The sequence below is a fragment of the Ailuropoda melanoleuca genome, chromosome 1, assembly GCF_002007445.2.
Source record: "Ailuropoda melanoleuca isolate Jingjing chromosome 1, ASM200744v2, whole genome shotgun sequence".
Taxonomy (NCBI): domain Eukaryota; kingdom Metazoa; phylum Chordata; class Mammalia; order Carnivora; family Ursidae; genus Ailuropoda; species Ailuropoda melanoleuca.
This window is the reverse complement of record NC_048218.1, coordinates 190,319,509-190,347,448: the sequence shown is the minus strand read 5'-3', so window position 1 is coordinate 190,347,448 and position 27,940 is coordinate 190,319,509. Positions and strand designations below refer to the sequence as shown.

The 27,940-nt window shown below is 44.3% G+C and overlaps 1 protein-coding gene and 1 non-coding gene across 12 annotated transcripts in view; both read right to left on the bottom strand.

The window, feature by feature from the left end:
- NRF1 (nuclear respiratory factor 1) overlaps window positions 1-27,940 on the bottom strand; it is a 141,358-nt gene that overhangs the window by 6,690 nt on the left and 106,728 nt on the right. For 9 of the 11 annotated variants that reach the window (XM_034671986.1, XM_034672010.1, XM_034672004.1 and 6 more), the window contains one exon: window positions 25,307-25,431. In XM_034671986.1, coding sequence (XP_034527877.1) covers window positions 25,307-25,431 — 125 coding nt within the window. Of the gene's footprint in view, window positions 1-11,732; window positions 11,821-17,391; window positions 19,330-25,306; window positions 25,432-27,940 lie in introns of those variants that run through there. The other 2 variants (XM_034672020.1, XM_034672017.1) reach the window with 2 other exon arrangements.
- On the bottom strand, window positions 3,604-3,707 carry LOC117795584. Its single transcript, XR_004619656.1, has one exon. It is a non-coding gene; the product is annotated as a small nucleolar RNA U13 (small nucleolar RNA).

Genomic DNA, 27,940 nt, shown 5'->3' with positions numbered 1-27,940 from the left:
AAAAAAAAAAAAAAAAAAGAACAATCTCTGAACACAAACTGATCCTGCAATTCCTCAGTGGCCCAAGGGATATCAAGTCCAAATCTCTTTGCAGGATTTAAACCCTTCATGTCAGCCCGTGTCGTTCAGTTGAGCCCAGTGACCACGAATCCCCCCCCCCCCCCCCCCCCGCTTTACACTCCAATCAGGTGAACAACCGTGACCTATGTACAACGGTGACTTCTGCCTGGAATGCTGGGCTGGGGCTTGTTCCCTGAATGGGCTCCTACTCTTCCTTCCACAGTCAGTGGCAGTCTCTCCTCCTCGGTCTTGGCCCCTCTTCTCCGGAGGTCACGAGCACTCTGTACTGGTCTCCCTGGAGGCAGTGGGCGTGTTCACCATCACCGCTTGCATGTCTTGTCTTTGGGAGGACTGTCAGCTCCTTGAGGGATGGAGTCTCCATCTTTGAGTGCTCAGCAATCAGCGGAGGTCAAGGAATGAGGTCTGCACTCGTGCAGGAAACCTGCCTTCTGAGGTTGCACAGGTGTCCCTCCTGGATACAGGGTAACTGAGGCAGCCCAGGCCCAGGGTGATGAGGCTGTTTCAGGGGAGGAGCTCCCAGTCCAGAGAACAGTTGAGTAAAAAGGACTACACTCAGGACTCATTGATAGGAAACCACTTTTAAAGATTTCATCTTCTGGGGGCGCCTGGGTGGCTCAGTCGGTTAAGCGTCTGCCTTCAGCTCCAGTCATGATCCCGGGTCCTGGGCTCGAGCCCCACATCGGGCTCCCTGCTCAGTGGGGGGCAGGAGGGTCTGCTTCTCCCTCTCCCTTTCCCCCTGCTCGTGCTCTCTCTTGCTCACTCTCTCTCTCAAATAAATAAAATCTTAAAAAAAAATAAAGATTTCAGGGACAGCTGGGTGGCTCAGTTGGTTAAGCATCTGGCTTCAGCTGAGGTCAGGATCCCAGGGTCCTGGCATCGAGTCCTGCATTGGGCTCTTTGCTCAGCGAGTAGCCTGCTTCTCCCTCTGCCTGCCGCTCCTCCTGCTTCTGCTCTCTCTCTGTCAGATAAATAAATAAAATCTTAAAAAAAAAATAAAGATTTCATCTTCTGTATTTCACCTGATGACCAGGGAAGGAATAAATCTGGCTTCTACAACTGGGTGACGAAGTGACTGCTACACAAAGCTGTCTCAAGAGTGAATGGTGACAGCAACTGTATCTCTGAAAAGCTCTACGGAGGGCAAAATTCCATGTTCAGGGTCATTTCATAACCCCGAATGCCTCGAAATCCCAATGCCATTATTTTCTACAAGCGGTTTCAGTCTACCTCCACCTTAAATGAGCGCATTATCATCCTACTGTGGGGATTTTAGAATTTCGGACTCTCTCTCTCTCACATAGCCATTTTGGCATGGGATTAGATTAAATCGTCTCAGCGGCTCTGACCCAGCGGCCGTCCTGTCCACGGAGGGGCCGGGGGAGGGGCGGAGGCTGGCAAGCCAGCGCACTAAGTCGGCGGCTGCCCTTGGAGGAGAGATGATTAAACGATGAGGTACAGTAATCAGGCTGGGATTGTCCCTGCATCTGCTCAGCCCGGCCCTGATTAGCCCTAATCGAGAAGGTGTATGTTAATCTCAGTTTGTATTCTGGGTCATTTCGATTGACTAAGGAACAGGAAGCCCTTCACATTCTACTTTAAAGGTTGGAAGTTCTCTTTCTTGTCTTTCCCAGAGACCCCGTACAGTCCTAGCAGTAAGTCTCTTGGGATTTGTACAGAACTTTTCAAAGCCCTCTTATATCCACCGTGTCGCCTCTGGCTTCTGCTAAAACTCTAGAGAAGCAGGCAGGGCAGGTGGTCCTCCCTGTCACAAATGCTAGGCAAGTTCCTCTGGCAGAACTACGGACTTAGGCACATTTTATAAAGTCCTGAAGATTTAGCACCCCAGTCTCTAGGACCCCAGTATTTCAAAGCCATAAGAAACCTTAGCATTTGTTCAGTTTAGTAAATCCCTTTTTCTTTAAACTCAAAAGTAAACAGATAAAAAGTTTATTAAAAAAAAAAAGTAAACACGGAGCAAGAGACACTGAGTGGTCTTTTTCCCGAGATGACTGAGTTGTGGCAAAGCCAGGCGTCCAGGCTCTTGATCTGGAAGTCTTTCCACATACCATGGAACAACACGCCGGCAGGACCCGGAAAGTGGAGGACTACCCTTTTTGGGCTCATTGCTGCCTCTCCCCTCAGGCTTCCAGGCAAGGTTTACAGAATTGGCCAAACGGGGAAGAGGCCAAAGGTGCCTCAGAAGCCACAGGTCCCAGCACAAGCCACAGGTCCCAGCACAAGACTTCCTTGTCCAACAGCAGTCAGACTAAAATCCCTGGAGGAACTGCTGGCTCTGGGACCCCATTCCCCTGTAAAAGAGGAGACTCAATGCCGGCTGCGCATTTCTCTCCCACCGCGTATCACATTCGCAAGCCCACAAGGTCAAACACACTCCTCCCAGTCTTCCCCCGGGGCAGTAAGCGGCCACTACATCCCTCCAGTTGCTTAGGCCGAAAACTCTGCGGTCATCTTTGACTTCACATACGATACATCAGCAAATCCTGTCAACTTGCCCTTCCCGTATAAACCCGGAGTTCAGCCACTTGTTTTTGCTGCCTCCCTGGACAAAATCCTATCATCTCTTGCCAGGACTATATTTAAAAAAAAAATTCTATTTTATTTATTTTTTTGTTATAGAGAGTGAGAGAGCATGTGTGTGCAGGAGGGAGGGGCAGAGGGAGAGGGAGAGAGAGAATCTTAAGCAGGCTCCACACCCAGCACGGAGCCCCAGCATGGCACTCGACCCCACGGCCCTGAAATCATGACCTGAGCCAAATGAACCACCCAGGCGCCCTGCCAGGACTACGTCTTATCTTCCTTCGTAATCGCCAGGCTTCAGCCCCTGCTCCATTGTAGCCAGAGGAATCTTCTAAAATCTCCACATGACACGATGGGTATCAGGACAGCCTCTGAAAATTCAGATGCCTGGACTAGGCTGGCTCTGATGCAGCTCGCACGCTTCCTACCCACCACCCTTCAAAGGCCTCCTTTCAAGTCAGATGACCTTCTTGGGGAAGGCAGGCAGGGAGATCGACCTCCGAGATGGCCAGGCTTCTACTCGGAGTCTCCAAGGAGACCCCCCACACAGGGTCCGTCCTTCGAGGGACCTGTTCATCTTGCCTGGGCCATCATTTTGCACAAGGTGATCATTTGCCTCTTACATTTCCCCCCTTTCAGGAGAATCTCGATTTTAACAGAGACTTCCTTTTGAAAAACAGGTAACACAGAGGGCATAGTAAAGAAGGTATGAAAAGGGTATAGGGTTGAAAAGAGTTGGTCTCCCTCCCAGAGGTAACCATTGTGGCCGGTTTCTTGGCTGGCCTATAGTCTACCTGAGATTCTGCATTTGGAAACGTGCGTCTGTGTATCTTCCCCATTTGAACAATGTGTACTGTTCATACTCTTCTGCACCTCACTGTTTCGGGATCTTTACTTACAAGTACAAAGATAATGGCTTGCTTTGTTTTTCTTTAGTGGCTGCAGAGTATTCCATTTGCATGAAGGTGCTTAATGTTTTTTTCATGTCAGACGGGTCATACGCTGCTGGTGTAACAAGGTTTGAGGGAGGCACATGGCGCCCAACAGCGTGAGCGCCCCGTCATCACGCTTCTGAACCACAGAAGAATCTGGAGGTGCTTGATTTTGATTAACCAGCGCTCTGATGACTCACACCTCGGCTTTCCAATCTTTTGCTATGGTGCCAAATGTACTGCAATTTCTCACAAATGCAAAGCATAAATACCAGAGATGACTTCTTAAGAGGAGATTTATGCTTTAAAATTTCCTAGGTGCTGTAACGGCGGGGGGGTTGGGGGCTCTTAACTGTTCTGCTCAGTCCAATTTCTTTCAAGATTCAAAATAATCTAGCTCTAGTGGCGGGATTTAAGATTAAGGCATAAGTGACAGGGGAGTATACTTTTGGACAGACATTTGTCTTCGAGCCTCTCAAATCATATTACATGGGTGGCAGGTCATGTCACCACCTCATATACCTGGTCTTGTCTTCTAATATAAGTGACCATTTGCTCACGTTCAGGGGCTTGGCCTTGTTTTCTGCAGAACAGGAGGCCAGGAGGTTTAGAGTGGTCTGGCTCTGATGGTGGCACCAGGGGAGGTTTTGTGGTAGACCCTGGGCGCCAATGAGAGTAACTCGGAAGGTTAGGGTCACAGCCTTGCATACTCTGTGAATTTATCATTCATGAGCTGATCTACTCTATCCCTGACCTCTCCCGAGGTAATGAGCTTCATCACTTACCTACTATAATGGAACACACACGTGCCTGTGTTTGTGCATATATGCAATTTATTTACTTGGGGGAATTCATTGACTCTCCTCAAGACTAACTCTTTCAGTATTCTGATTTGATGAACACGTCTACAGATCACAGTTAGCGAAATCTTTTTGAAATATCGTTTGGCAATGGCCATCCCATCCCACCAAAAAACCCACAAAGCAAAACAAAAAACCCTCAACTTTTGATGGCTGTCTACTGTGGCAAAAATAAAGTCCACATAGCTACTGGTGTGAAGGATCACATCAGCCTTTCCCACAAATACCCCCCCTTCTCTCTTCGCTACAACCACACCTGTCCCCTTCGTGTACCCTCCCCACCACATCTGGTGCCCAGCGCTATCCCCTGCCAATGCAAGTCCCGTTTTTTCCAACAATTTCCACATCTTTCCAACAATTTCCAAATCAATCGCCATTTCCTGGAGTTACCCCAGATAGAACAGCCCACCAGGTTCTTTCCTTCCTGTGATTTTGCTCCCTCCACCATTTGGCACCAGCTTGTGCTAACCTGTTTCCAAGCAGTTATTGTTGTTCTCTGCACAGTCTGCTTGCTTAGATTTTGGCAGGACTGTGTCTTTAAGTACTGAGCAGCTTGAACACGGTAGATGCTTAATAATTAAATATGACTACAGATCGTGTTCCTCAGGATTTTCAGAAACTTGGTCCCATTCCTATGAGCCTTGGCTTCCACACACTGAAGGCCTTGGGACTTTTCACTCTCCTCCCGGGTGCAGCGGGATTGTCACAGGACTCTCAAGGCAGTGTAGCCAAACGCTGTAGGGTAGCTCATGTGCGCTGTGTGTGAGGGTAAAAGAGGCGGTTTTATTTCCACGAAAGGCTTGCGGTCAGACGACTACGTGTGACTCCCAGCTCTGCCCCTGAATGGCCTGTGAACCTGGCTTTCCTCAGATGTCAAACGGCAGTTACTGATCTCACAGGCTGTCGAGGTAGATGTGCTGACTTAGGCGAAGTCTGGCACCGTGCCTGGCACACAGTAGGCGTACCACCAATGTCAGCTACTTTTCAGAGATGACTTTGAATAAGAGGTTTGCTGAAGTCTGGTGGGGTCACAGACGTTCGACTAAAGCGCTCAGGAAACAGAAATGAAAGCAGAGACAGCACAGATCTCCTTTCAGCGGTGATTTGTTCCTGCCAGGAAGCACATCATTTGCCAAAGGCCTTCAAAGATGTAAAGATTAGAGATAAAAGCCATGAAATCAGGGCAGATGGACCGGCGGGCAGCTTCCTTTCTGAAATGCAGCAATGGGCAGAACTGGCACTGGGGCCGCACCGGGCCATCTATGGACTAGCTGCCGACTCAGTACACTGGTAAATAAATAATCCAGCTGGAACCACTCATCCGTGGTAAGAATGTTCAATATATGGTCAGGGGCAGGAGGATATGATGTCATCACTCTGATAAATTTCTCAACCCCAATAATAATGACATAGGCTCAAGTGTAGCAGAGCACAGAGTTACCTCCTGGCCACAGTAACCCACAACCAGGCTGCCCTCCCCCGACCCTACCCTGCGACAAGATAGAGCAGGACAGACAGCCTCAGGAAGAATGGGCCTTTCATTTGCCCTCACAATCTGGGAAACCTTTGGGAATTGTTGTTTGCTGTAACTGAATCGTCCAGCGCAAAGGCCTTCCAAGTTGGTCATGGAAATATCTTTGGTCGGGAGAAAAATATTGATGGTTGTGAGAGAAAAATAGCTAAACAAAGAAATTTATCAAATAAACACAACATTTGGTAGAGAGAAAGGAATTTTTAAAAAGATTTATTTATTTATTTTAGAGAGGGAGTGTGTGTTGTTGGGAGGGCAGAGGGAGAGGGAGTCCCAAGCAGACTCCATGCTAAGCATGGAGCCCAACCAGGGGCTCGATCCCATGACCCTGAGACCACAACCAAGAGTCTGATGCCCAACCGACTGTGCCACCCAGGAGCCCGAAGAGAAAGAACTCTTAAAACCCGAAGATAAAATTTACAGTATAATGTCTTCTGCAGTTTATGGATGTGAAAGCTAGCTACAGGTATCAGGAAAATGGTGGCTTAAATGGGGAACCAGAAGACTGTACCTGGAAAGGATAGGAATAAATAAGTAAGAAATAAAGCCATGAATTATATTACCTAAATAAGTTCTGCAGTTTTTAAAGAGCCAACAAACATTATCCTCAGGTGTTTCAAGGGGTGACAGGCAGGAGGGAAGTCCTTTAAAGTCTTATTTGCAGGCTTGAAAAAAAATTTACACCAGTGACCGATGTCTAAGGAAAGCCACTATTACATGAAGAAAAACAGGCATTAGGTATGTATTGGTATAGAGATGGGAGAACATGAAAGGAAATTGGGGAAAGAAGCTAGTCGAGTAGGCGGGTGGCAGATAAAGAGGCTGAGAGTAATAAACAAGGACCAGATGGAAAGAGGACAGTTGCAGGGCAAGAAGGGGAAGATCATGAAAAGAATGTCAGTGTCAGATGAAAAGGAGATCCAGTGAACCTTCCTGATACTAAAACGAGGAGGAAACAGAAAAAGTATTTCTCTCCTAGTTGTTCTGTTTCTGTTATATTAGCTGCTTCTGGGACATTTAATCTTTCTTTTCCGTGTTTTCTAAGTCCATGGCTTTTGGGTGCATTTGAGGGATTTGTGGATTAAAATATGTATTACACCTGGCATACTGAGTATTCTCATGAAGCCGATAGCAGCCTCACCAGTGCCTTGGTGTAACAGGCACTTCTCGGCATACAAGGTTTTCTCCCCTCTTGCTAGACAATGTCAATCCGCTCTTGGAAAAAACCCTTCCTGTGATAACTTCCATAGCAGAGATTCTGTCCTTTGCCTGATTTTTCAGACCACCAGGAAATTCCTCTTGCCCTCATCCCATAAGCCAAATATTAAAAATAAATTCATTTTTACTTTATTAGTAAGTGTATTTCAAAGCGTATTTTGGAGGGACAGTTCTCACAGTTTCCTTTTGAAACTGTTGGGATGTCCAGGAACATTAATGCAGTCAGGGTTTCGTGCTTCAGAACCACTGTGGTGTACTACCCTGCAGGCCGAGCGCCCAAAGCAGGGCCAAGCGTGCTCCTCCAAGGCCTGCTGATCTGCCCAACAGGGCTCTAAACTGAAAATGGCAGGGGAGAAAAGTGTTCGACTAAAGTTTGTGGGACATGTGTATGCTCAGAAGGACATCTGACCTGACTGTAGAGAAGGGCAGGAGATGCCTAGTAAAATCCAGAAGAAATCCCTGCGAAGGATACTCAAGATCCCCAAAGTCTGTGGACCAGTGGATAGGATATGAGCAATATGTGAAGTGTTGATTTTTTTTTTCTAAGATTTTATTTTTAAGTAATCTCTACACCCAACATGGGGCTTGAACTTATAACCCCGAGATCAAGAGTCACATGCTCCATGGACTAAGCCAGCCAGGTGCTCCAAAAGTGATGTATTTTTAAATAGAAAGAAGAAGAGGGTGGGAGAAGGCATAACTGGGTGACGGGCATTAAGGAGGGCATGTGATATAATGAGCACGGGGTGTTATATACAACTGATGAATCACTGAACTCTACCTCTGAAACTAATACACTATATGTTAATTAACTGAATTTAAATAAAGTTAAATTAAATTTAAAAAATTAAAAAAAAAATAAATAGAAAGCAGAGCCAAGCTGACAGAAACCTCAGAGGAAAGTCACCATGCTAAGAGTTTGCAGCAGTCAGGTGCAGAAATGAATACAAGAGCCAATCAGGAGTTACCACCCAGAGCTAGGAATGGAGAATTATTTATTTTTCTGTCATTATTTTCAGTTTTTTTAATTAGGAAAAATTTCAAATAGGCATAAAAGGAGAGAGACTAGCACAAGGAACCCCCCGGACCCCCACCGCCACCTCACAACGCAAATGTACCCACCATCCGGCCCTCGGTTCTTCTAACCGAACAGGCATAGATTGAGGCAGAAAAGCTTCCCAAGATATTGTACTATTTTTCAACCCCTCACATTTAGCACAATCTGTAGAGTACCATTTAGAAAACGAACAGTAAAAAATTCTTAAGAGCACACAAAGAGCAGAATTAAATTGGCTTTCAGCAGTGAGACACCTGAAGACAGCAGACTGGAAAGCAGAAATAGTTTTGGGGTTTGATAGCCACAGAAAAAACGTATCTCAAACTTCATTTTGTTCAACTGTTTATCCTGCCTTTCCTATCTGGACTATATTCAGCATAACCAAATTGATAATGGGGACAAGTTTTTACAAAAGAATTCCAGTTTCTGCCAGAAAGGCAGGAGGAATGATAACACTAGAGGCATCTCCATGTTCTTATCTCTGCACAAAAGCATCAATGGCTAAACCATTCGGTGGCTGGAGGATGGGCGGGAGGGCAGAGGGCTCTGCTGTCCGTATGGGATGTAGCGCCGTGCCACGGGTACTCTACCCTGTGGCCACTCACTACCTTCTTTTCCCAGAGACGAGCCCCCGTGAGGCTCGGTCAGCCAGACAGAGTCTGACAACACAGAATTTTCTTTTTTCTTTAAAGATGTTATTTATTTGACAGAGAGAGAGAACAAGCAGGGGGCAGTGGCAGAGGGAGAGGAAGAAGCAGACTCCCTGCTGAACAGGGAGCCCGAGGAGAGGCTCGATCCCCATGACCTGAGCCGAGGGCAGACACTTAACTGACTGTGCCACCCAGGCGCCCCAACACAGAACTTTCAAAAAGCACTGAGCAAGATGGGCCCCTGGCATGTGGTGGGGAGGTGCAGCCACAGGACACTGCCTCCCAGGGTACGAAGCCATCCCGACAATGCCATGGAGGGTTCTACAAATCCTTCCGTAAGCATGCCAGCACAACACTGAGTGCTAATGGTGCGCGTGTCTGTAAAAGGAGATCTTGCAGTCAGCTCTTAGTTGAGCCAAAGGGAGCATCGGCCATTTCTCTGATACCTCCCCTCAAACTGGAATTTATGATGTGCTTTTCTTATAGCAGACTTACTTTCCTAATAATGTCTTCCTTAAGCTAATATGAAAACGAATTTGTATTCCTTAAGTACCCAGCAGCTGGGTGGGGGGGTGTGGAGGAGATGGTCCAGGCTTACGCTGGATTGTTGAGAGAAACTGTCTAAGGATTTAAAATGTGTCACAACTAATCTGTGTGACAGATAATCTGTATGTGGCAACTGAGAGATGACTACATTTATAAAACGGATCGCTACCCTGTCTCATGGGGCTGCTATGAGGATAAAGAACGTTATATTTACATGATTTAAGTTCTGGTGAAAAAAGACAGGATCTAAATTTGAGGTAATTTTGCTATTTCACATAGGTTTCCTCTCAGGAGTCAAAGCTACCATGCAGTGGCTACCAGGGGCAGACAGATGGAGGAAGCAAGATTCAGGATCCTGCCCTCGGTCTCCAGAGTTGCTAAAAATGGAAGGTACCACCAGCTCAGTGGTCCACCCCAGGAGTGTTGTCCACGCTCCATGTTGTACACGAAATGAAGAATTCATATACACACCCTTGGCCCTTGAACATTTGCATGTCCTCTTGTTAGTCAGAAAACTCCAGTCAAACAGCAGGGCCGTGAAAGCTTAAGGAAGGGAAGACCAGGGAGTAGGCCAGCTGAAAGTGGGCCTTCCTGAAGTTAAAGTCCTTTCGCGTGGTTATAATTCATTACTATTATTTTGGGTCTATGTGAGGGGTGAGGAAATGACATGAGATTCTTGAAGGAAAACCATTTTTTTTAAGATGGGAAGATAAAGATCACAATCTAAGTAATATGGCTGGAAGGAGTTATTCCAAAAACATGCAGGCAAATTCCAAATTCCCTTTTCCCCTTCCAACAAAGCTGAAATAGAAACTCCAAGGCTGGCTAAAGCAGTCAAGACATTTCAAACGGTTCAGGCTAATCTCTACCACAGTGCTGTCCACCAGAACTCACTGTAAAGATGGCCGTGTTCTATTTGTGCGCTGGCCAATATGGTGGCTGCAGAGCCCATGAAATGTGGCTAGCAGGACCGAAGGGCTTGAACTTTACTTTGACTTTAATTAAAGTTTAAATAGGCAGTGCAGCTCTAAAACCTTTGCCAAGCTCCCAGCAGCCACCGCCTCATCCTAGGCATGCCTCAATCGTGCACACACCGTAGAACACGGTTAAAAGTTGCCTTTGTTAACTGGAAACTCAATCCGAAACTGGACGCTCTGCATTCACCTAAAATATGTTTTCCTCGCATTTCCCTTATTTATACCAGAGGGTTTTTTTCCCCTTTGCTGCTCTACCCCAGCAACTTATTTTAACACCACCCCCCCCAGGGCCCCCAGGTGAGAAACTTGACCGGCACTGGAGAACAATATAGTATAGCTCTGCAGCATAGAACTACGAGCAGTACGGAACTGCTGGGCTGGGCAAAACCCGAAGAATTGCTGGACGCTGGCTTCGTGAGCCGATCTGATAGCAGGGTTTGTCTCACTCAGAAAAGTGTCTCAGTTTCCAGATTTAGACCCCTTCAGTGATTTTCAGATCCAATTGCTAGCTTTACAACGGAAAAGATGTGTTTATCAATTTCACTTTGAAAACCCCATTTAGCCTCTGAAAATCTCTAAATTGGGGCCTTTCTAATAATGAAGATTTGGTGTAATTATAATGTCACAGGCAATTGTGCTGACAAAGCAAAACCAATATGTCTCCTTGCTGCGTCTTTGCTCTCAGTCTGACCAACAGGAGGAGAAAAGAGGCTTTGTCAGGAGCAGATGTGCAGTGGGAGGCCCAGGGAAAGCAGATCTGTTGAATGGAGCAGGTGCCACTTAGACATTCACTTTACTGACTCCAACCACAACCTCCCCTTCATTTGATATCCTGCTCTTGGCAGGAGGATGGGGAAAGAGCATCATACAAAAAGGAAGCATGTTTATCCTGTTCAGATTACGGCTCTGCCAGGCTGCTACTGCTGCTGGGTTCTGCACATTTGCTCTTTATTAAGCAAATGGTGGAGCTGGGAAGTGAATCCCTGTATTTACACGGGTAACCTGAGAGCCAGAGGGCCCCGAACCATACTGCCTGCGATGTACAAGCTATCAGAGTTAATAACAGTGCGCTGACATTCCTTCTAAATCCTAATGGAAGCATAAATAAAAAGAGGAAAGTCCACTTTCCCCAAGAACCTTAAAGACTTCATTCTGTAAGAGTTTTTCTTGTCATGATATTCTGGTTCTTGTGTGAAAAGTGATTAATCCCCTTTTTACATGCTCAATTAAAACCTACTTTTTCATCCACGTATTAAATAGAAATGACTCCAATTAAAGTTGTCCAATTACAGCTCTGGATTTGATATGCCAAAAAAAAAAAATTCCCTTTACAGAATATTACCTGCAATGACAGGCACCAAGATTCTGCTGGAATCATCTAAGACCAGAATCTGTCTTTCGAATACAAAGACTCAGAAAGATGTGGGGACCTAAAGGGAAGGAGAATGAGATAAGGACACATGTAACTTGGCCCTCATGACACTGAGGAAGGAGAGGAGACTGGTCAGTCCATCTGCCAAGTGGCAGGCACCTTCTTGGGAATCTCTGCCCTGAAGCTCTGGTCTGAGTGTTTTGCCCAGAATGTCCCTGGCTCACCAAGTTCCTCCAGCTGAGAATACCTGACACAGTCAGACTGAGGAGTTGTGAAGGCATGCCAACCTGGCTTGACAATACGTGCTAATTCTCCCTGGGGCCCTGAGGAGCCAGCTCTGGAGGCCTTCAGCTTTTCATATGGAAAGCACCTAAAAGCTACCTTGGAAGGACACGGCCCTGGCTCAGATGAACACTAAGAATAGAGACCACTGTATAGCAGCGGCCATTTCATGGTGAAGGCTCTCCCTTTCTGTAGTCTAAGTCTTCAAGTAGCAGAGCCCAGATTAGCAATTTCTGGTGTACAAACGAGAATGCCTGAGGCTACCCTTGTTTATCATGGTATAGGGGAGACGATATCCGCCTCTGGACGAGCAGATTCCGCAAGGAGAAATATGAATCGAAACCGCACACTGACACTTTCAAGAGACAGCCCTGGTCCTTCTGAAGGTATCCACAGGTCAGCATTTTCACGGGACACAAACAAAGGCACCAAAGAACCCTGACCATTAGAAACCCCTCCAGCTGTGGGGGCTATGTCTGATGAGTGACAGGAAAGCCCTGGTCATTCTGGAGAATTGGATCTCAGTTTTGTTTCTCTAGCATGCCTGAGGGACACAGTATGCTCCATCAATAACAGAGGCTTTCTAAAGCAGGAATTCTCAGTGTGAGATCCACTCCCTGCTCCCTCCAAATGGATGCTTACTGGACCAGATCCTAAGATATGTCCAGGAGGAGCTAACAGCAAACCGTCTGAAGATTAATTCCCTTCCTGTTCAGTTTGAGTGTTTAAAAATATACCACCAGCAGCAGCAGTAATAGTAGTTAACAGTTACTGCATGCTTACAATGCTCCAGGCACTAAAATGAGTGGGACTAAATATTCTCTGCTGGTCCCTAAAACTAGTGTGGTTGACACATCTCCCTGGATGGGCAAGAGTGGGGAGTCAGAAAAACTGCCCGTTCCCTCTGACAGCTGCTCTAGAAGGCATTTTGGATTTTAGGAGGTAACTGTGAAGAAGTCAGGAAGGAGGACAAGCTTCAGTGCTATAAAGGGGCTGGGGAGTAACACATCTGGGGCAGAAAACTGTAACTGTAACCCCCCCTGGGTATTTGAGAATTGAGAGCCCCAGCATACACCTCTATGTTCCTATTTCAGAAGCAGCCATGTTTTCGTTGTGAAATCTGGAATTCATCCAATAGTAATGGCTTCTTTCAGCCTCGTGACCCACTGGGCTCTGGATATTTGATCCTTTTTGGGGTCACTATAAATCATTAAAGCGCCTCACCTCAAGATGCCTGTAGCCAAGAAGAGAAACCTGCATTTGTAAGGCATCTGGGTGGAAACATGTGAGTGGCCTGGGTCATGCATAAAGAGACTGGGAAGTGGGTTTAGGTGTCTCCACTGCCTCCTATCTCGGGTTTTCCTGCTCGGGACTCTGCGGTGCACAAAAATAGGCCAGTTCTTCTTGCAACCCTCCTGCCCAGCTGTTTACTGGTTGCGGATTACTGCAGTCACATGGTAGTGTTTTGTTTTGTTTTGTTTTTATAAGCAAAGCCATGCTGTCTACGAGCTAAGAAGGTCACTGGGAGGCTAGGCTCATGAAGTACTGGTGTGTCCTGCCCTGTGCAGACGGGGCACGACTTGCCAGAAGAGCACAGTATTCTTGCTATAGCCTTTAGATCAGCGCCATCCAATATAACTTTCCGCAGTGATGAAAACATTCTGTATCTGTGCCGTTCACTACAGTAGCTACTAGCTACATGTAGCTATTTACATTTAAATCTGAATAAACTAGAATAAAATAATACAGTATCTCAGGCCACACATAGCTGTTGAGTGCTTGAAATGTGGCTGTGACTAAAGAACTAAATTTTTTACTTTACTTAATTTTAATTAACTCACATTTAAATTCAAACAGACACAAATCATAGCTACTGCATTAGACGGCACACCTTCAGATCTTGGGTTTTGATGCCATTTATTTATTTGCCTCTGCTAAGATTTATCATGACACTGACTTCTAAGGTGAGTAAAATATGGCTATAAGCACTCTAAAACAATCCTGCAAAACAGTGACCCACACAAAGAACAGCTGAATTAGATGAATAATAAAGACAATGGCTTTCACTTGTTTTATGTCTCTTTGACTTCCTTGGTTGGGTGGGTTGGCAAGAAGGAGTGAAGAGGAAGGAAGGGGCCCACATCAGGCAGTAGAGAGTAGAGGAGAAGGGGGTTTGGTTTCCAGTTTCACCATTTAGCTGCTGAGTGACACCACGCAAGTCCCAGCTTTAGCTGCCTCCACAAAACAGGGCTCATAGCTGTGTTCTACCCACCTTCCTGGGTGAAGGTAGAGTAATGCAGAGGGTGCTTGCTTAGTCACTGGCAAGGGGGTTATGGTGATGGTGGCGACCACAGTAGTAAAAACAGAAAAGGAAAGAAAGGAGAAAGAAACAAAAATGATGGTCAATGCTTACAGTCAAAAAGCAAAAAGAGAGAAAAATGAAAGTTATTTTCCTGGTATGACATCTACCAACATGTTTTCCAGAATGAAAACTACGATTTTAAGAAAAGAGCTGACTTAAATAGGGAAATGCTGTCTGCAAAGAAAGCGTGTTGTCCAGAGGACATTCAAAACATCCGTGCCCCGGGAGCTGCAGGCCCTCATGTACTCACTCCTCAGCCCCCTTCTTTCTGAGCCACCCTCATCTAATTCCTTCTACGAAGTGATCTTTTCAGGTTTGAGAGTATGCTCTACCTCCCCCTCCATTTAAAAAAGACCTGTGATTCCAGGGGCACCCGTCTGGCTCGGTCAGTAGAGGATGTGACTCTTTTTTTTTTTTTTTTTTAAAGATTTTATTTATTTATTTGACAGAGATAGAGACAGCCAGCGAGAGAGGGAACACAAGCAGGGGGAGTGGGGGAGGAAGAAGCAGGCTCATAGCAGAGAAGCCTGATGTGGGACTCGATCCCAGAACGCCGGGATCACGCCCTGAGCTGAAGGCAGACGCTTAACCGCTGTGCCACCCAGGCGCTTGAGGATGTGACTCTTGATCTTGGGGTCATGAGTTCAAGGCCCATGCTGGGTGTAGAGATCACTTAAAAATAAAATCTTAAAAAAATAAAAATAAAAAAGACCTACGATTCTAAAGGGAAAAGAGCTGTATGACAGGTGAATCTGCATTTGCTCTTTCTGACAGAATAGGCAACACCTCGGCTTGGTCTGACTGAGACCATCCTAGTAGCTCTAGGTCTCCCTGTTTGCGGAAAAAAGGGTCATTTACCCTATAGCAGGGTAGCCTAGAAGTTCACAGCTGCCAAAGGCGCTGCTCTTTAGGGACTTTCAGGATGGGAGGCTTACAGCCTAGGACTCTCAGCTCATATAAAACTGTTTGCTCAGGGGCTGCCTGCTTCAAGTCCAGGGAGGACTGAACTCACCACCTTTGGATTAAAGGGACAAATAATATAGTAGCGAAGAATGCAACAGCTCGTTTCAAAGCTCTTATTGTGCTTTATGGTGACTGAAAATGTACCTTTACAATAAAACTTAATTTAATACATTTGTTTAAACTTTAATTAAGATAGTGAGGCAAAAAGTGATTTAGTGCATACTGGGAGAGCATACCAGCACTGTTTTTTTTTTTTTTTTTAAAGATTTTATTTGAGAGAGAGAGAGCATGAGCAGGGAAGGTAGAGGGCCAGAGGGAAATGCAGATTCCCTGCTGATCAGGGAACCCGATGTGGGGCTTGATCCCAGGACCCTGAGATCATGACCTGAGCTGAAGGCAGCTGCTTAACCAACTGAGCCACCCAGGCGCCCCTACCAGCACCTTTTTGGAGGAGGAACACTGACATGTTTCCTAAGTTAATTTAATACTGACATCTCCACTGACTCTTTTGGGAACAAGTCCATGTACTAATGTGTCCAGCACAGAAAAAGGGACAATGAGAGATGTATTTTATAGTTTATCAAGATGAGAACTGCAATTTTACCTCTTATTTTTAAAGAAGAGCTAGAATAGAAGGACATCTAGTGAGTAATAATGGATGATGGTGGTGGTGTAAATAAGAAAAAAAGTGAAAAAAGTCCCCCTTCATGATGGAGACTGAAAGCCAGCTGTGAGGTCTGAAGAGACAGCATGGCCTTAGGAGCAATGGAGAGCCACAGCGGCCACAGCAGCCACAGCAAACTAGGCGCTGGGACAGAAGAGCAGCCCTTGCCCCAGGACAGTGATACAACCAAATCCAGGAGCCACTAAACAGTGTCACCTTCAATCAAAGTTCCTTCAATTTCCTTCCCTCAAGGCTACCCAGAAAGAGCCTCTGATGTCCCATTTTTGCAGTGTTTACCTCTGGTGCGTGTATCTTCAACTGCGTAAGGTAAGCATATGGATCTGTCCTGAAGACAGGAAAGCGCAAGGGTACTCTGCACTCTGAAGTGCGACCAAACATATTCTGGGCAAGGATGAAATTTGGGGCGATGAAAGTGATGTGGACAGCTAATAACTGTTTTATGCTTACAGCATATCTATGTGCCAAGGACTATGCGAAGTACTCTACAGGAATCACTTTGTTTAATGCTCCCATCAGCCTCATGAGCATGGAACTACCATTAGCCTAATTTTATAGTTAAGGCTTAGAGAGGTTAATTTGCTTGCTCAAGATCACAGAGCTTGGTAATGCAGCTTTTAGAGTAAGCAGCCAGGCCAGCAGGCCCTCCCAACTCCCTTGCCCCTCTTTGTCTCAGCACTAAGACCAGATATCCACAAAGTTAAATGACCCCAGTCACCACTTCCACACGGAGGCTCTTAATCCTTTGGCGGTGAAGGGGGGCGCACGGACAAGGAGCAGGGGGTGGAAGGAAGGGGGAAGGGATTCTCTGATCGATTTGCACGTCTGATCAAAGCTATGGATCCCAGAAAAGTACAAAAAATTTATAGAGAATTTCACAGGGTCCAAGCCCCTAGGTTAAGGATGCCCTAATGTCTTTGTAATACATATAAAGTAGGTTTCCACTGAGAATTAAAGCACACACATGCTGCCTTCTTCAGATCCAGCTGCACTTACCTCTTTATAATCAGTACAGAACAGACCTTTCTGCTGTCCTGTCTCACTTGAGAGGCCTTGCGGAATAGGAATGTGTGTTCTAATCTCTCATGCAAAAACTCCACCCAGGAATCCCGCTCTCTTATCTGAACTTCATGCTTCTGTCCTCATCTATCTACTCTTTTATCCCTCTTGCTAAAAAGATCGAATTTTTTGAAAAAGGTATTCCAATAAGCATAGCTGAGATTAAATTAAACTGGAGAAACATACATATTTTTAAAAGTTTTTTTTTTAAGATTTTATTTATTTATTTGAGAGAGAGACAGAGATAGCTAGAGAGAGCATAGGTGGGGAGGAGAGGGAGAAGCCGACTCCCCGCTGAGCAGGTAGCCCGATGAGGGATTATGACCTGATCTGAAGGCTGATGCTTAACTGACTGAGCCACCCAGGCGCCCCTTTAAAGTTTTTAATAGGGTCAAAGAAAAATAGCCAGGTGGACAGGTAAAGATATGTTCAGTGTGAAGAAAAGGAGAAGACAGAATTTTTTTTCTAAAGGAACTGAAAATTGATTTAGCTTGATTTGGCAGTTGAAATGGGCAGTAAAACGCACACTGGTTTTACAGTGAAGCATGACTCAGTGGGGTCTCTTAGTTGTAGGAAATTTATGTAGATGAGTTTTAAGGCGGACCCTCAGGCAGCAGGGCTGTTGCCAGCGCCAGGTCAGAACAACGAGGGACACACTGCGCCGTAGAGAAGGGCTGCTCTTTCTGTAAGTATAATGTTAATGACTTATCTTAGCTTTAATTTGTAAATAGACCCCGCCCTCTAGTCCACATCTCTCCATTCAGGGCAGGAGGAAAGTAGCTGGCCCCAGGTCTCTGCCGGGACAGCACAGGTGGTGGATGGTCTCTGGATGTCAAACAGTGGAGAAAGATGCATTTTCTAAACTCTCTGGCATGACCCAATCAAGGCATGGGGTTGGAGCCGAAGGGAAGGCACAGTGAGGAGCAGGGGAAACAAGTTAGCCACCAACTAGCTCCGGGCAGAAATGTACATTCCCCAGAGCCCTTTCTACCACCTTGGTCCCTACCTTCCTAGAGACAGGTGGGAATGTTGAAAGAGCTCTGGCATAAATTGAATGGTTGCAGGAGGGCTTGGACAGAAGCTTCTACGGGGTGAGGAAACAACTCATACGCTGGGTTTACTTCCTTGGGAACATCATCTACTCCCCGCCCCCAAACAACATCCCTCATTTTAAACAACACCCCCTCCCCGCCCATCAAATGAAAATAAGAAAACATGTTCACTGATTGCAAAGTGATCTGCTCACTAAAGATACTAAAATGTGATAGCTGATCACTGAATGGTTCTATAATTTCTGCCACTGGAGAACCACAGACCCATGGGCTCCCCTAGGCTAGCAAAGGGAAGTGCATGTGCACTCACCCAGGCAGAGGGGAGGGCTGCTGGACAGGGGAGTACGTGACATCAGAAATCACCACAGGCTCCCTACAGCCATCAGGGACAACTGGGGTAGATGGGCACTGAGGCTAAGCTAGACAAAGGCAAGTGGCTTCTACCAGGGATGGGGAGAAAGGCCTGACATTCCCAAACTTATTTGTTCAACACTGGGAGACAGTCATCACTCTGTATTTGTGGAGTCACATCAAAGGGAGGCAGCATAGCTGAGGGGCGTGGAGGCAAACTGCCTGAATTCAAATTCCACTTCTGCTACACTCCGTGTGAACTTGGCCAGGTTACTGAAACTTTCTGTGTCTCACTTTCCCCATATATTAAATGGGCATAATAGTGTTTACCTCATAGGATTATTCTGAGTTTTAAATAAGTTCATGCACGTACAACACTTAGCAGAGGGTTTGCATGTAGCAAGCATTATATAAATGTTTATTAAATAAATAAAATTAATAAGACAATGGAATTGAGAGAATGCAAGGTCAAAAGTGGGAAAGAATGCAGATCCCTAGCTTGGAGTACTCTGTAAGGGGAGTGTGCCCCACCCTCATTTTAGTACAAAAAATGAAATTGAAGAAGTTGGGGGGAAAAAGGGAAATTTAAGTTTCAAAGTGTAAGAAGTGAGCCTCCATAGAATTCTGCATAAACAGAATGGACAGCCACGATTTCTTAATCTAGAAAGACGCACCTGGTTTGGTCTAACTACAGGGACAGTGTCTCTTCCAGCAACAATTAGTGTCTCATTCAATTCACTGGGGCAGTATTAAGAGCACTTGCTTCCCACTCCTGGTCCATCTCTGTGATAATGAATACTCCCCACTTCCCCTGCCCTAGGGAAAGATGGGGCAGAAGGAGAGGAGAACACTTAAATTAGTTAAATTAAAATAAGCCTTTAACACTATGTTAATTACACTGGAAGTAAAATTAAGAATAAAAAAAGGCTTAATTCTTCTGGATGAACTTTAAAATTACTGTAAAGGTCACTCCCCCCCAAAAAACTTTTTGGAATTTTGATTGAATTTCTTCCAAATTTGGAGAAAGGTCTTTCACTAACTGCTAATAATAACACCACAATAATAACATATTACATTATAAAGAACAAAACAAATAGTTGAATGGAAATAGAAGATCCACACAAAAGACCTTACATAATCTATTTAAGAATTCTGCATAAAAATATTAAAAACATTTTTCACAGAACTAGAGCAAATAATCCTAAAATTTGTATGGGAACACAAAAGACCCCAAATAGCCAAAACAATCTTGAAAGAAAAAAACAAAGCTGGAAGTACCCCAAGTCCAGATTTCAAGTTACACTGCAAAGCTATGGTAATCAAAACAATATGGTAGTGGCACAAAAACAGACACAAAGATCAATGGAACAGGACAGAAAGCCCAGAAATAAACCCACGATTATATAGTCAATTAACCTTCAACAAAAGAGGCAAGACTATACAACGGGCAAAACACAGTCTCTTCAACAGATGGTGTCGGGAAAACTACAGCTACACGCCAAAAAAAAAAAAAAAAGAAAAAAAAGAAAGAAACTGAACCACTTCTTTACCATACACAAAAATAAACTCAAAATGAATTAAAGGCCTACATGTGAGACCTGAAACCATAGAAATCCTAGAAGAGGGCACAAGCAATAATTTCTCTGACATCAGCCATAGCAACATTTTTCTAGATATGTTTCCTGAGGCAAGGGAAACAAAAGCAAGAAACGTAACTATTGGGGCTACATCAAAATAAAAAGCTTCTGCACAGGGAAGGAAGCAATCAACAAAACTAAAAGGCAACCTACTGAATGGGAGAAGATATTTGCAAGGGACGTATCCGATAAAGAGTTAGTACCCAAAATATATAAAAAACTTATAAAACTGAACACCCCAAAAAACAAATAATCCAGTTAAAAAATGGGTAGAAGACACAAACCGACATTTCTCCAAGGAAGACATACACACGGCCAACAGACATGAAAAGATGCTCAACCTCACTCATCACTAGGGAGATGCAAATCAAAACTACAATGAGATATCACCTCACACTGGTCAGAATGGTTAAAATAAAAAACACAAGAAACAACAAATGTTGGCGAGGATGTGGAGAAAAAGGAACCCTCCTGCACTGTTGGTGGGAATGCAAGCTGGTGCAGCCACTGCAGAAAACAGTATGGAGGCTCCTCAAAAAGTGAAGAATAGGACTACCCTACAACCCAGTAACTGCACTACAGGGTACTTACCCAAAGAATACAAAACACTAATTCAAAGGGATGTTTGAACACCCGGATGTTTACAGCAGCATTATTCACAATAGCCAAATTATGGAAGTAGCCCAAGTGTCCATCTATAGATGAATGGATAAAATACAATGGAATATTATTCAGCCATAAAAAGAAGGCAATCTTGCCATTTGCAACAACATGGATGGAGCTAGAGAGTATAATGCTAAGTGACATAAGTCAGAAAGACAAATACCATATGGTTTCATTCATGTGGAATTTAAGAAACAAAAGAAATGAATAAAGGGAAATAAAGTCAGGATGCCTGGCTGTGTCAGTTGATAGAGTTTGTGACTCCTGATCTCAGGGTTGTGAGTTTGAGCCCCATGTTAGGTGTGAAGCATAAAGAAGAAAAAAAAAAGGGGGGGAGAAAAAGGAGAGACAAATCAAGAAACAGACTCTTAACTATGGAGGAGAGCAAACTGGTGGTCACCAGAGGGGAGGTGGGTGGGGGGATGGGTTAAACAGGTGAAGGGGATTAAGAGTACACTTATCATGATGGGCACTGAGTAATGTACAGAACTGTTGAATCAGTGTACTGTACACCTGAGACTAATATAACACTGTACGTTAACTATACTGGAATTAAAATAAAAAACTAAAAAAAAAAAAGAATTCTGCATATGATAAAAATGACATTTCAAATCAGTTTAGAAAGGATGGATTTCAACCTTTTTATGGAATAAATGGTACTGGAATAGATTATGTAGGGGAAAAAAATCAATTCAGATTCCTACCTAATGTCATATTCCAAAATAAATTCCAGATATTTTACACTATTTATTTTTTTTTTTAAACTTTAAAAAAAAAGATTTTATTTATTTATTTGTCAGAGAGAGAGAGGGCACAAGCAGGGGGAGCGGCAGGCAGAGGGAGAAGCAGCCTCCCCAATGAGCAAGGAGCCCATGCGGGACTTGATCCCAGGACCCTGGGATCATGACCTGAGCCGAAGGCAGACACTTCACTGACTGAGCCACCAGGTATCCCTATTTTACAGTATTTAAAATAAAAAATGAGACCAAAGAAGAACTGCCATATAGATATTTATCTGATTTGGGACCTATGTAAATGTAAAAGCAAAAGACAACTAATTATAGAAATAAAAATCAAAGTAACAGATGTTAAATAAAAATAAACTGAAAAAAAAAACCCTATTTGCAACATATACAATTAAAGGGGTTATATCTTTAAAATAGGATATTTTCTTAGCAGCTCTGGTAAGAGGCTTAATGGGACAACAGCTGAAGCAGATGATTCCCATTATCTTTATTGATTAACTATGAACTATATGTTTAATCCCCCCCCATCTAGCTTTTAGGAATAAAAGACAGCTGCATGAATATGCAGTAAGATCTCAGACATTACAGCACCTCGGGAGAAATGGCCAAGGGTCAATATAGTTCCTATTTTTAATTATTTTTGCTGAAATAGGAAGGAAGAAAAAAAATGTGTAGATCTGGTTGCCCGAAGATTGCTAACCATGGGTGGCAAGGTCAGGTGAGAGGCGACTGTGGGTCACAGAGCCCCTCGACCCCTGTGTGGGCCTGCCTTACAAACTGCACAACCTTTTTATATTAAGGTATTGTGGGGGGGCGGTGAGGCAAGGAACGACTGTGAGAAAAAGAAAAGAAAAGAAAACAGATAAGAAAAGATGTAAAGGAAGGCACTCATGGAGAGGCCTTCCCTAGTCTTAGGCAATTCTACCTGCACTTCAATGAAACGAAAGGCATCTGTGAAAACTTTCAATCGAACCAAACCAGAAATTCTATCCTAAGAGACCAGAGTCCTATTTAGTGCCATCAAAAAAGGGAGAGCATACATGAAATAAAGTAATACCAGTGCTTGAGCAGTCCCCTTAGTGTTGGGGTGGGGCAGAGTCCAGACAAAAGGAGACATCTTCAGGTGCAAAGTCTCTGTCCAATCTGCCTTGGTGACCCAGAAATTAAACTTCTGACATGTATGCACGGGTCATTATCTTTCACTTGAAAACCACTGTCCAGGAGGACACTGTTTCATAGCCTTGCTGCCCGGACATCTCTCACCTGTTACCGTGCTCTATCAAGCGCCACACTCAACGGGGATGCAGAAACCCCCTCTGCTTCAGGCCTAAACAATATCCAGATTGCTCTTAGAAAAGTCGTCTGCTACTAGGATTTTTATTTAAACCATACTCTGGAATCTGGGGTGTATTTCTTTTTCCCCAGTAGTGGCTTTTCCAAATAGCACTTTGTCCCTCTACCATCTGGTTCTTCCTGATAATAAACTTGGTCTACTGGCAGACACCATAAGGTTGTCATCACAGAAGTGACAAACTTTCGCAACAAGACACACTCTGCAAGAATGATGAAAAGAGAATTCCCTAAAAGTCTATCCAGATACCAAATGAGCTATTGACATGGGAGAGATCTGGTTCCAGCCCCACAGTAAACTCTATAGCACTCTGGGTAAAATGTCAAAAGACAGAAGAAGCATCAAAATTATCTGGATCATATCCAGTATTAGATTCATTCTCTGGATTCCCAAGGGAGAGATGAAATGATCAGCCTTCGCCTAAAATTACTGGGGTTAAGGCGCAACTCAATGGCCTGGTCTGATTCAGAAACACTGTGTTGAGAAAGTGCTAACTCCAGCTCTCGTGTCTTAGCTTGGCACAGGTTGGCAGCCACATACTGGGGCTGACCTTCTTTGGGAACCACTGGCTTTTAGGATGTAGACCAGAATTTTCTCTTAGCACCAACACGATCAACTACATGAAATCAACACAACTGATTCACACACCCCAAGGCTACTGAAAAGAGGCAGTTTCCAGGAATCAATGATAGTGGGTATGGTTCAGCTTTACTGTAGGGCTGAATGGGTCCACGTGGCCAGAGACCCCCAGGGTCCTCATACTTACCTATAAATTCAATCTGAGAAGGTGAGGCTGAGGAGGAGCCAGAACTATAAAGCTGTCTATTCTCCTAGCCCAGACAGGTCAAGACCATTAGAAGGGATAATAGCCTCCTATGAAACGCAGGCAGAGAAGTATCTGCAGCATTCCACAGGCAACAACAGCAATCTGCACTTTAGAAGAACGTCACAGAGCCAGATACCCTATCTGTTCAAGGTAGATTAGGACTCAGAAGAGGAAGAGCGTAAGGTAAGGAAGCAGGGGTAGGATTCCAGCTAAAGAGGGAGGTTTCCCTGAAATCTACCTATGGTCCTTTCATCCTGAACACACATGGCTGTAAGATGCCCTTTAACCTGCAGTGTTCTGGCTAAGATCAAGTCAATCTCTGTTAGGGTTAGTTCACGGGAGTCCCTAACCCTACAGAAAAAGCAGGTTGTAGCTGTAGTATTTGATTTTCTTGTTTGTTTTTTTAAGAAAATGTTTCTCAGGAGCCACAGGGGCTCTTTATGTTTCCTGTGTTGTTCTCTGGGTGACAGACACAAGTACTTTCCTCTTCTCACTTCCAAAGGAGGATACAGCTTTTGGTCTTTCTTCCAAGACTTTTCCAAATAACTGCATTCACTTAAAAGGGATCTATCCTGTAAAAAGTGCCGGGAACTTTCCTCTCAGCCACTGATGTTATTAAGCAACTGTCTGTCTAAATAAGACTATGTTATCATTTATCCTCCTTTCAACACGAAAAAGAAATCTCCATAGAGTACTTAACCTTATATTTATATATATATGTATATGTATACATATATATATATATATATGTATACATATATATATATATATATATATATTTTAAGTTTAATAAACAATCACGGAGTGTTACAGAACGGGGCTGGTCCTTGTCTTTGCCCCAGACGTCTGAGGCACTCCCCCAGGCAGCCCAGGTCTTGGTAACTGACTTCCAGAGCCTGCTGAGTGGATCCAAAGAGCTGGGCTGAAATTTTAAATTTTTGCCACCATATTTCTATGAACTTTCTCCCTTTTGTTTATTCAGGAAATCACCAATATCCAGGAAGTCAAAGAGCTGGGAAAGAAGGGCAGGGTGGTGGCGTGATATTGGCTAAATCCAGAGGTCCCTGGTGAGGCCGCATTTATTAGGAGGCAGACTCCCGGCACCAACCAGCAAGGCGCCTTCATCACAGCCTACTGGCTGACCCTGTGTGAGATGCTGGTGCCTTTCTTGAGATAGAACATTCTAACTTACCACAATGTACCTGCCCAGGGGAGGGTCTCTGCTACAGCAAAGGACATTGATCTACCCCATGGGAGAGTAAAGGACAAAATGTGCCCCAGAGCAAATTTTAAAGTACCTCTCAGTCCTATCACAGCAAAATACTTTTCAAATAAGCAATTCAGTTAGATAGCCATTATCATGGCATTTCCTCCCCCCAAGAAAACCCCAAGTTTCCTACTAGTGAAAGGAATCAGAGGCTCCTAGAATTCGCTAGGCATCAATTGCCTATCAATAAAGAAAAACTCAAATCAAAGCTCAAGCTCTTTCTGAAGGGTCTGCTGTCAGTCATGTCAGGAAGGTTTAAGTGGAAACAGGGAAGATATTCAATAAATATGTATGCTCTCTTACCATTAGCATCTTGGACTCCAGTAAGTGCTCCGACAGCTGCTGCGGTTTCCCCAGACAGGACGATCTGTCCCCCCCCTTGCAAGGTGGCTTCGGCCAGTGTGGCGACAGCATGGGCGGCGGCTTCGCTGTGGGCACAGGGACAGCAGAGAGGGGGATGTGTAAGTTGAAATGAAGGTACAGCACTGCAGCAAGACACACCATCTTCCCAACGCTTCCCTGGATCTCTCTACGGACTCATGGGTATGAGCCTACCAGGAGATACGGGAGTGCAGTGCTGCTGGATAAGGCCAGAGGAATTTTTAAACGCTAAGAGTAAATAGCTAGAGAACCCCCGAGTCTTACAGATTTATAAAGCTAACTCTAAGAAATGGGTGTTTGAGGACAAAAGTCACTCATTACCAGTCTCTTCTTTATCAGTGTTGGTTGAGTGCTTGCCAGCCAGAGCGGGAGCTCTGATCCATACTGACAGTACAAAAGCCTTTCTGGTTGGTAATCACTAAAGTTTTCTTGCTTTCTCTTCTCTTTATGGTAACACTGGACAGATGATCTAAAACTGCCCTTTGGTGGCAGAGGGTGGATGATAAAAGGAGGAGTCAACAACCTCAACTCGTTATTTAATTAATATTAAATCATAATAATGTAGTTCATATCCATGACTTCAAATACAAAGTAATGGCTGACCAAGACCCTAATATCCTGCAAAGCCTAGCTCTTCTCTTTGCCTCAGGGTTCATGTGGGCAGTGCTAAATTAAGCCTTGAAATTTTAAATGGTCAGGGTAAGCCCAAACTCCTAGCTTCTATAAACACAATGAAACAAGAAATCTGCCTTCACTGCAAAGCAAACACTTTGTAAAATAGATATTAACCATCTGTTTATAGTGAGCGCTATTCTAGCAATTTGTATCCTATTTTTCTTTCTTTTCCTTGCTATATGCTTTTCCCAAGTGCACAAATACCCATTTTTATTGGTTCTCTGATGCTACAAACTAGACAATTCACCATTATTTTATATGCCAGCAAGAAAGAAAAGAAAATGCCTGATAATTGTAGTACTGTAGTATCCAAATTTCAGAGATGTTAAAATGTGAAAGATGCAGAAATTCAGCACCTCTTCCAGGAAAGCATCAGCTCCCACTTTGCACCGTTACTGAAGGAGTATCAAACGTGGGCACGGAGCAGAGGAGATGGTGTCATCCAGTTTTGCCGAGGTGGGCAAAGTCCTGGGTTTGACACCAAAAAAGCCAGTTGATGCCGCTTTCCTCTGAAGCTGCAGGCCCTAACTCTGACAGGCACACCTTGTAGTCACGAGCCGTGGGTGGGATTGGGGGGATGAGGGGCCGTGGACTGGTTAGGGTAGACATGTCCCGAATGGGCAAAGCAACATGTACCACACTCGGCAGTGTCACTTTCATTTAAGAACGTCTAGTAAAGTAACTGACATGATCACTTCCCTGGGGGAATGCAGGGATTCTAGGAAGCAGTAAAAGAAACCCAATGGACAGACAAGTCCCATTAAAAAGAAAACTCTCCCTTTCTTACTAATTTGATTTGCTTTTCAATTTTTATGTCTCTGTGTTCAAAGTTTTTTTTTTTCTGATAATAAAATACAAGAAGCAGACTTGTTAAAGTTTCATTAAATATAAAAGAAACTTTAAAAATTTCATACAGAGATAAGTTATTTCCTTCTAATCGTAAACACAACAGCTAATTGCAGGATCCTACTGCAGTTTTACAGCCTGCTTTTTTTCGCCTAACATTGTATTTCCCCATGTAAATACTCTTTGACTATTTCTTCAAAATAATGCATGCCAAATTGCTGACACACACCCCCCTTTTTTCCCTAGTCATTCATCTGTGGCAACTTTTAAGTTCCAGGTTTCCTTTGAGTTAGTTCAAGGTCATAATTACATATTTCAAATTTGTTTGCTTCCTTCCTAAACATTTGGGGGTGTAATTGGGGCTGAGCAAAAAGCTCAACAGTCCTGGCATGCATGTGCAGCCCAGGTGAGAGCTAAGGTCACCCCCCACGCTGAGACACACTTCTTGTTGATCCCACGCCCACAGCCAGTCATTGCATGGTGTCTGTAACATCAATTTAGAACTAAAAGGGACCTTTGATCTGCAATTACTACTAAGGCTGTTCTTTACGTTTTACATGGTAGAGTTTAATTTTAAAGTCCTTCAGAAGTCTTTATTAGAGATAGTAAAATGAATGATTTCGTGTCTAGATCCTTAATCTTTAACATATTTTTTTAAGAAATGGATGTTTTTTGGAAAATTTTACAGTACCCAGCTGTCACTGATTCATGACACAGATATTTCACACTCTGGCCTAAGACATCACGGAGAGCTGAAAAGTCCAGGCTTTGAGAAAAGCTGCAGCAGTGTGGTATTTTGGAGAAAGAAGCTGTAAATGAGAACTGTTTACATGGAAATATGATCTTTGTTTACAGGTTACCTCAGCGACTGCTCCCTTCCCCACGGTTTTCATCACAATTTGTACCATCAGATTTCTGTGCCCATCACAGGGGGTGTCCTGCCAGTCTTGGGGTCCCACACACGTGCTTGCAGTATGCAGTTTTATGGGCGATGAAGGGAGGACAGCTACGCGGACGTGGAAGTGCACTTGCTCC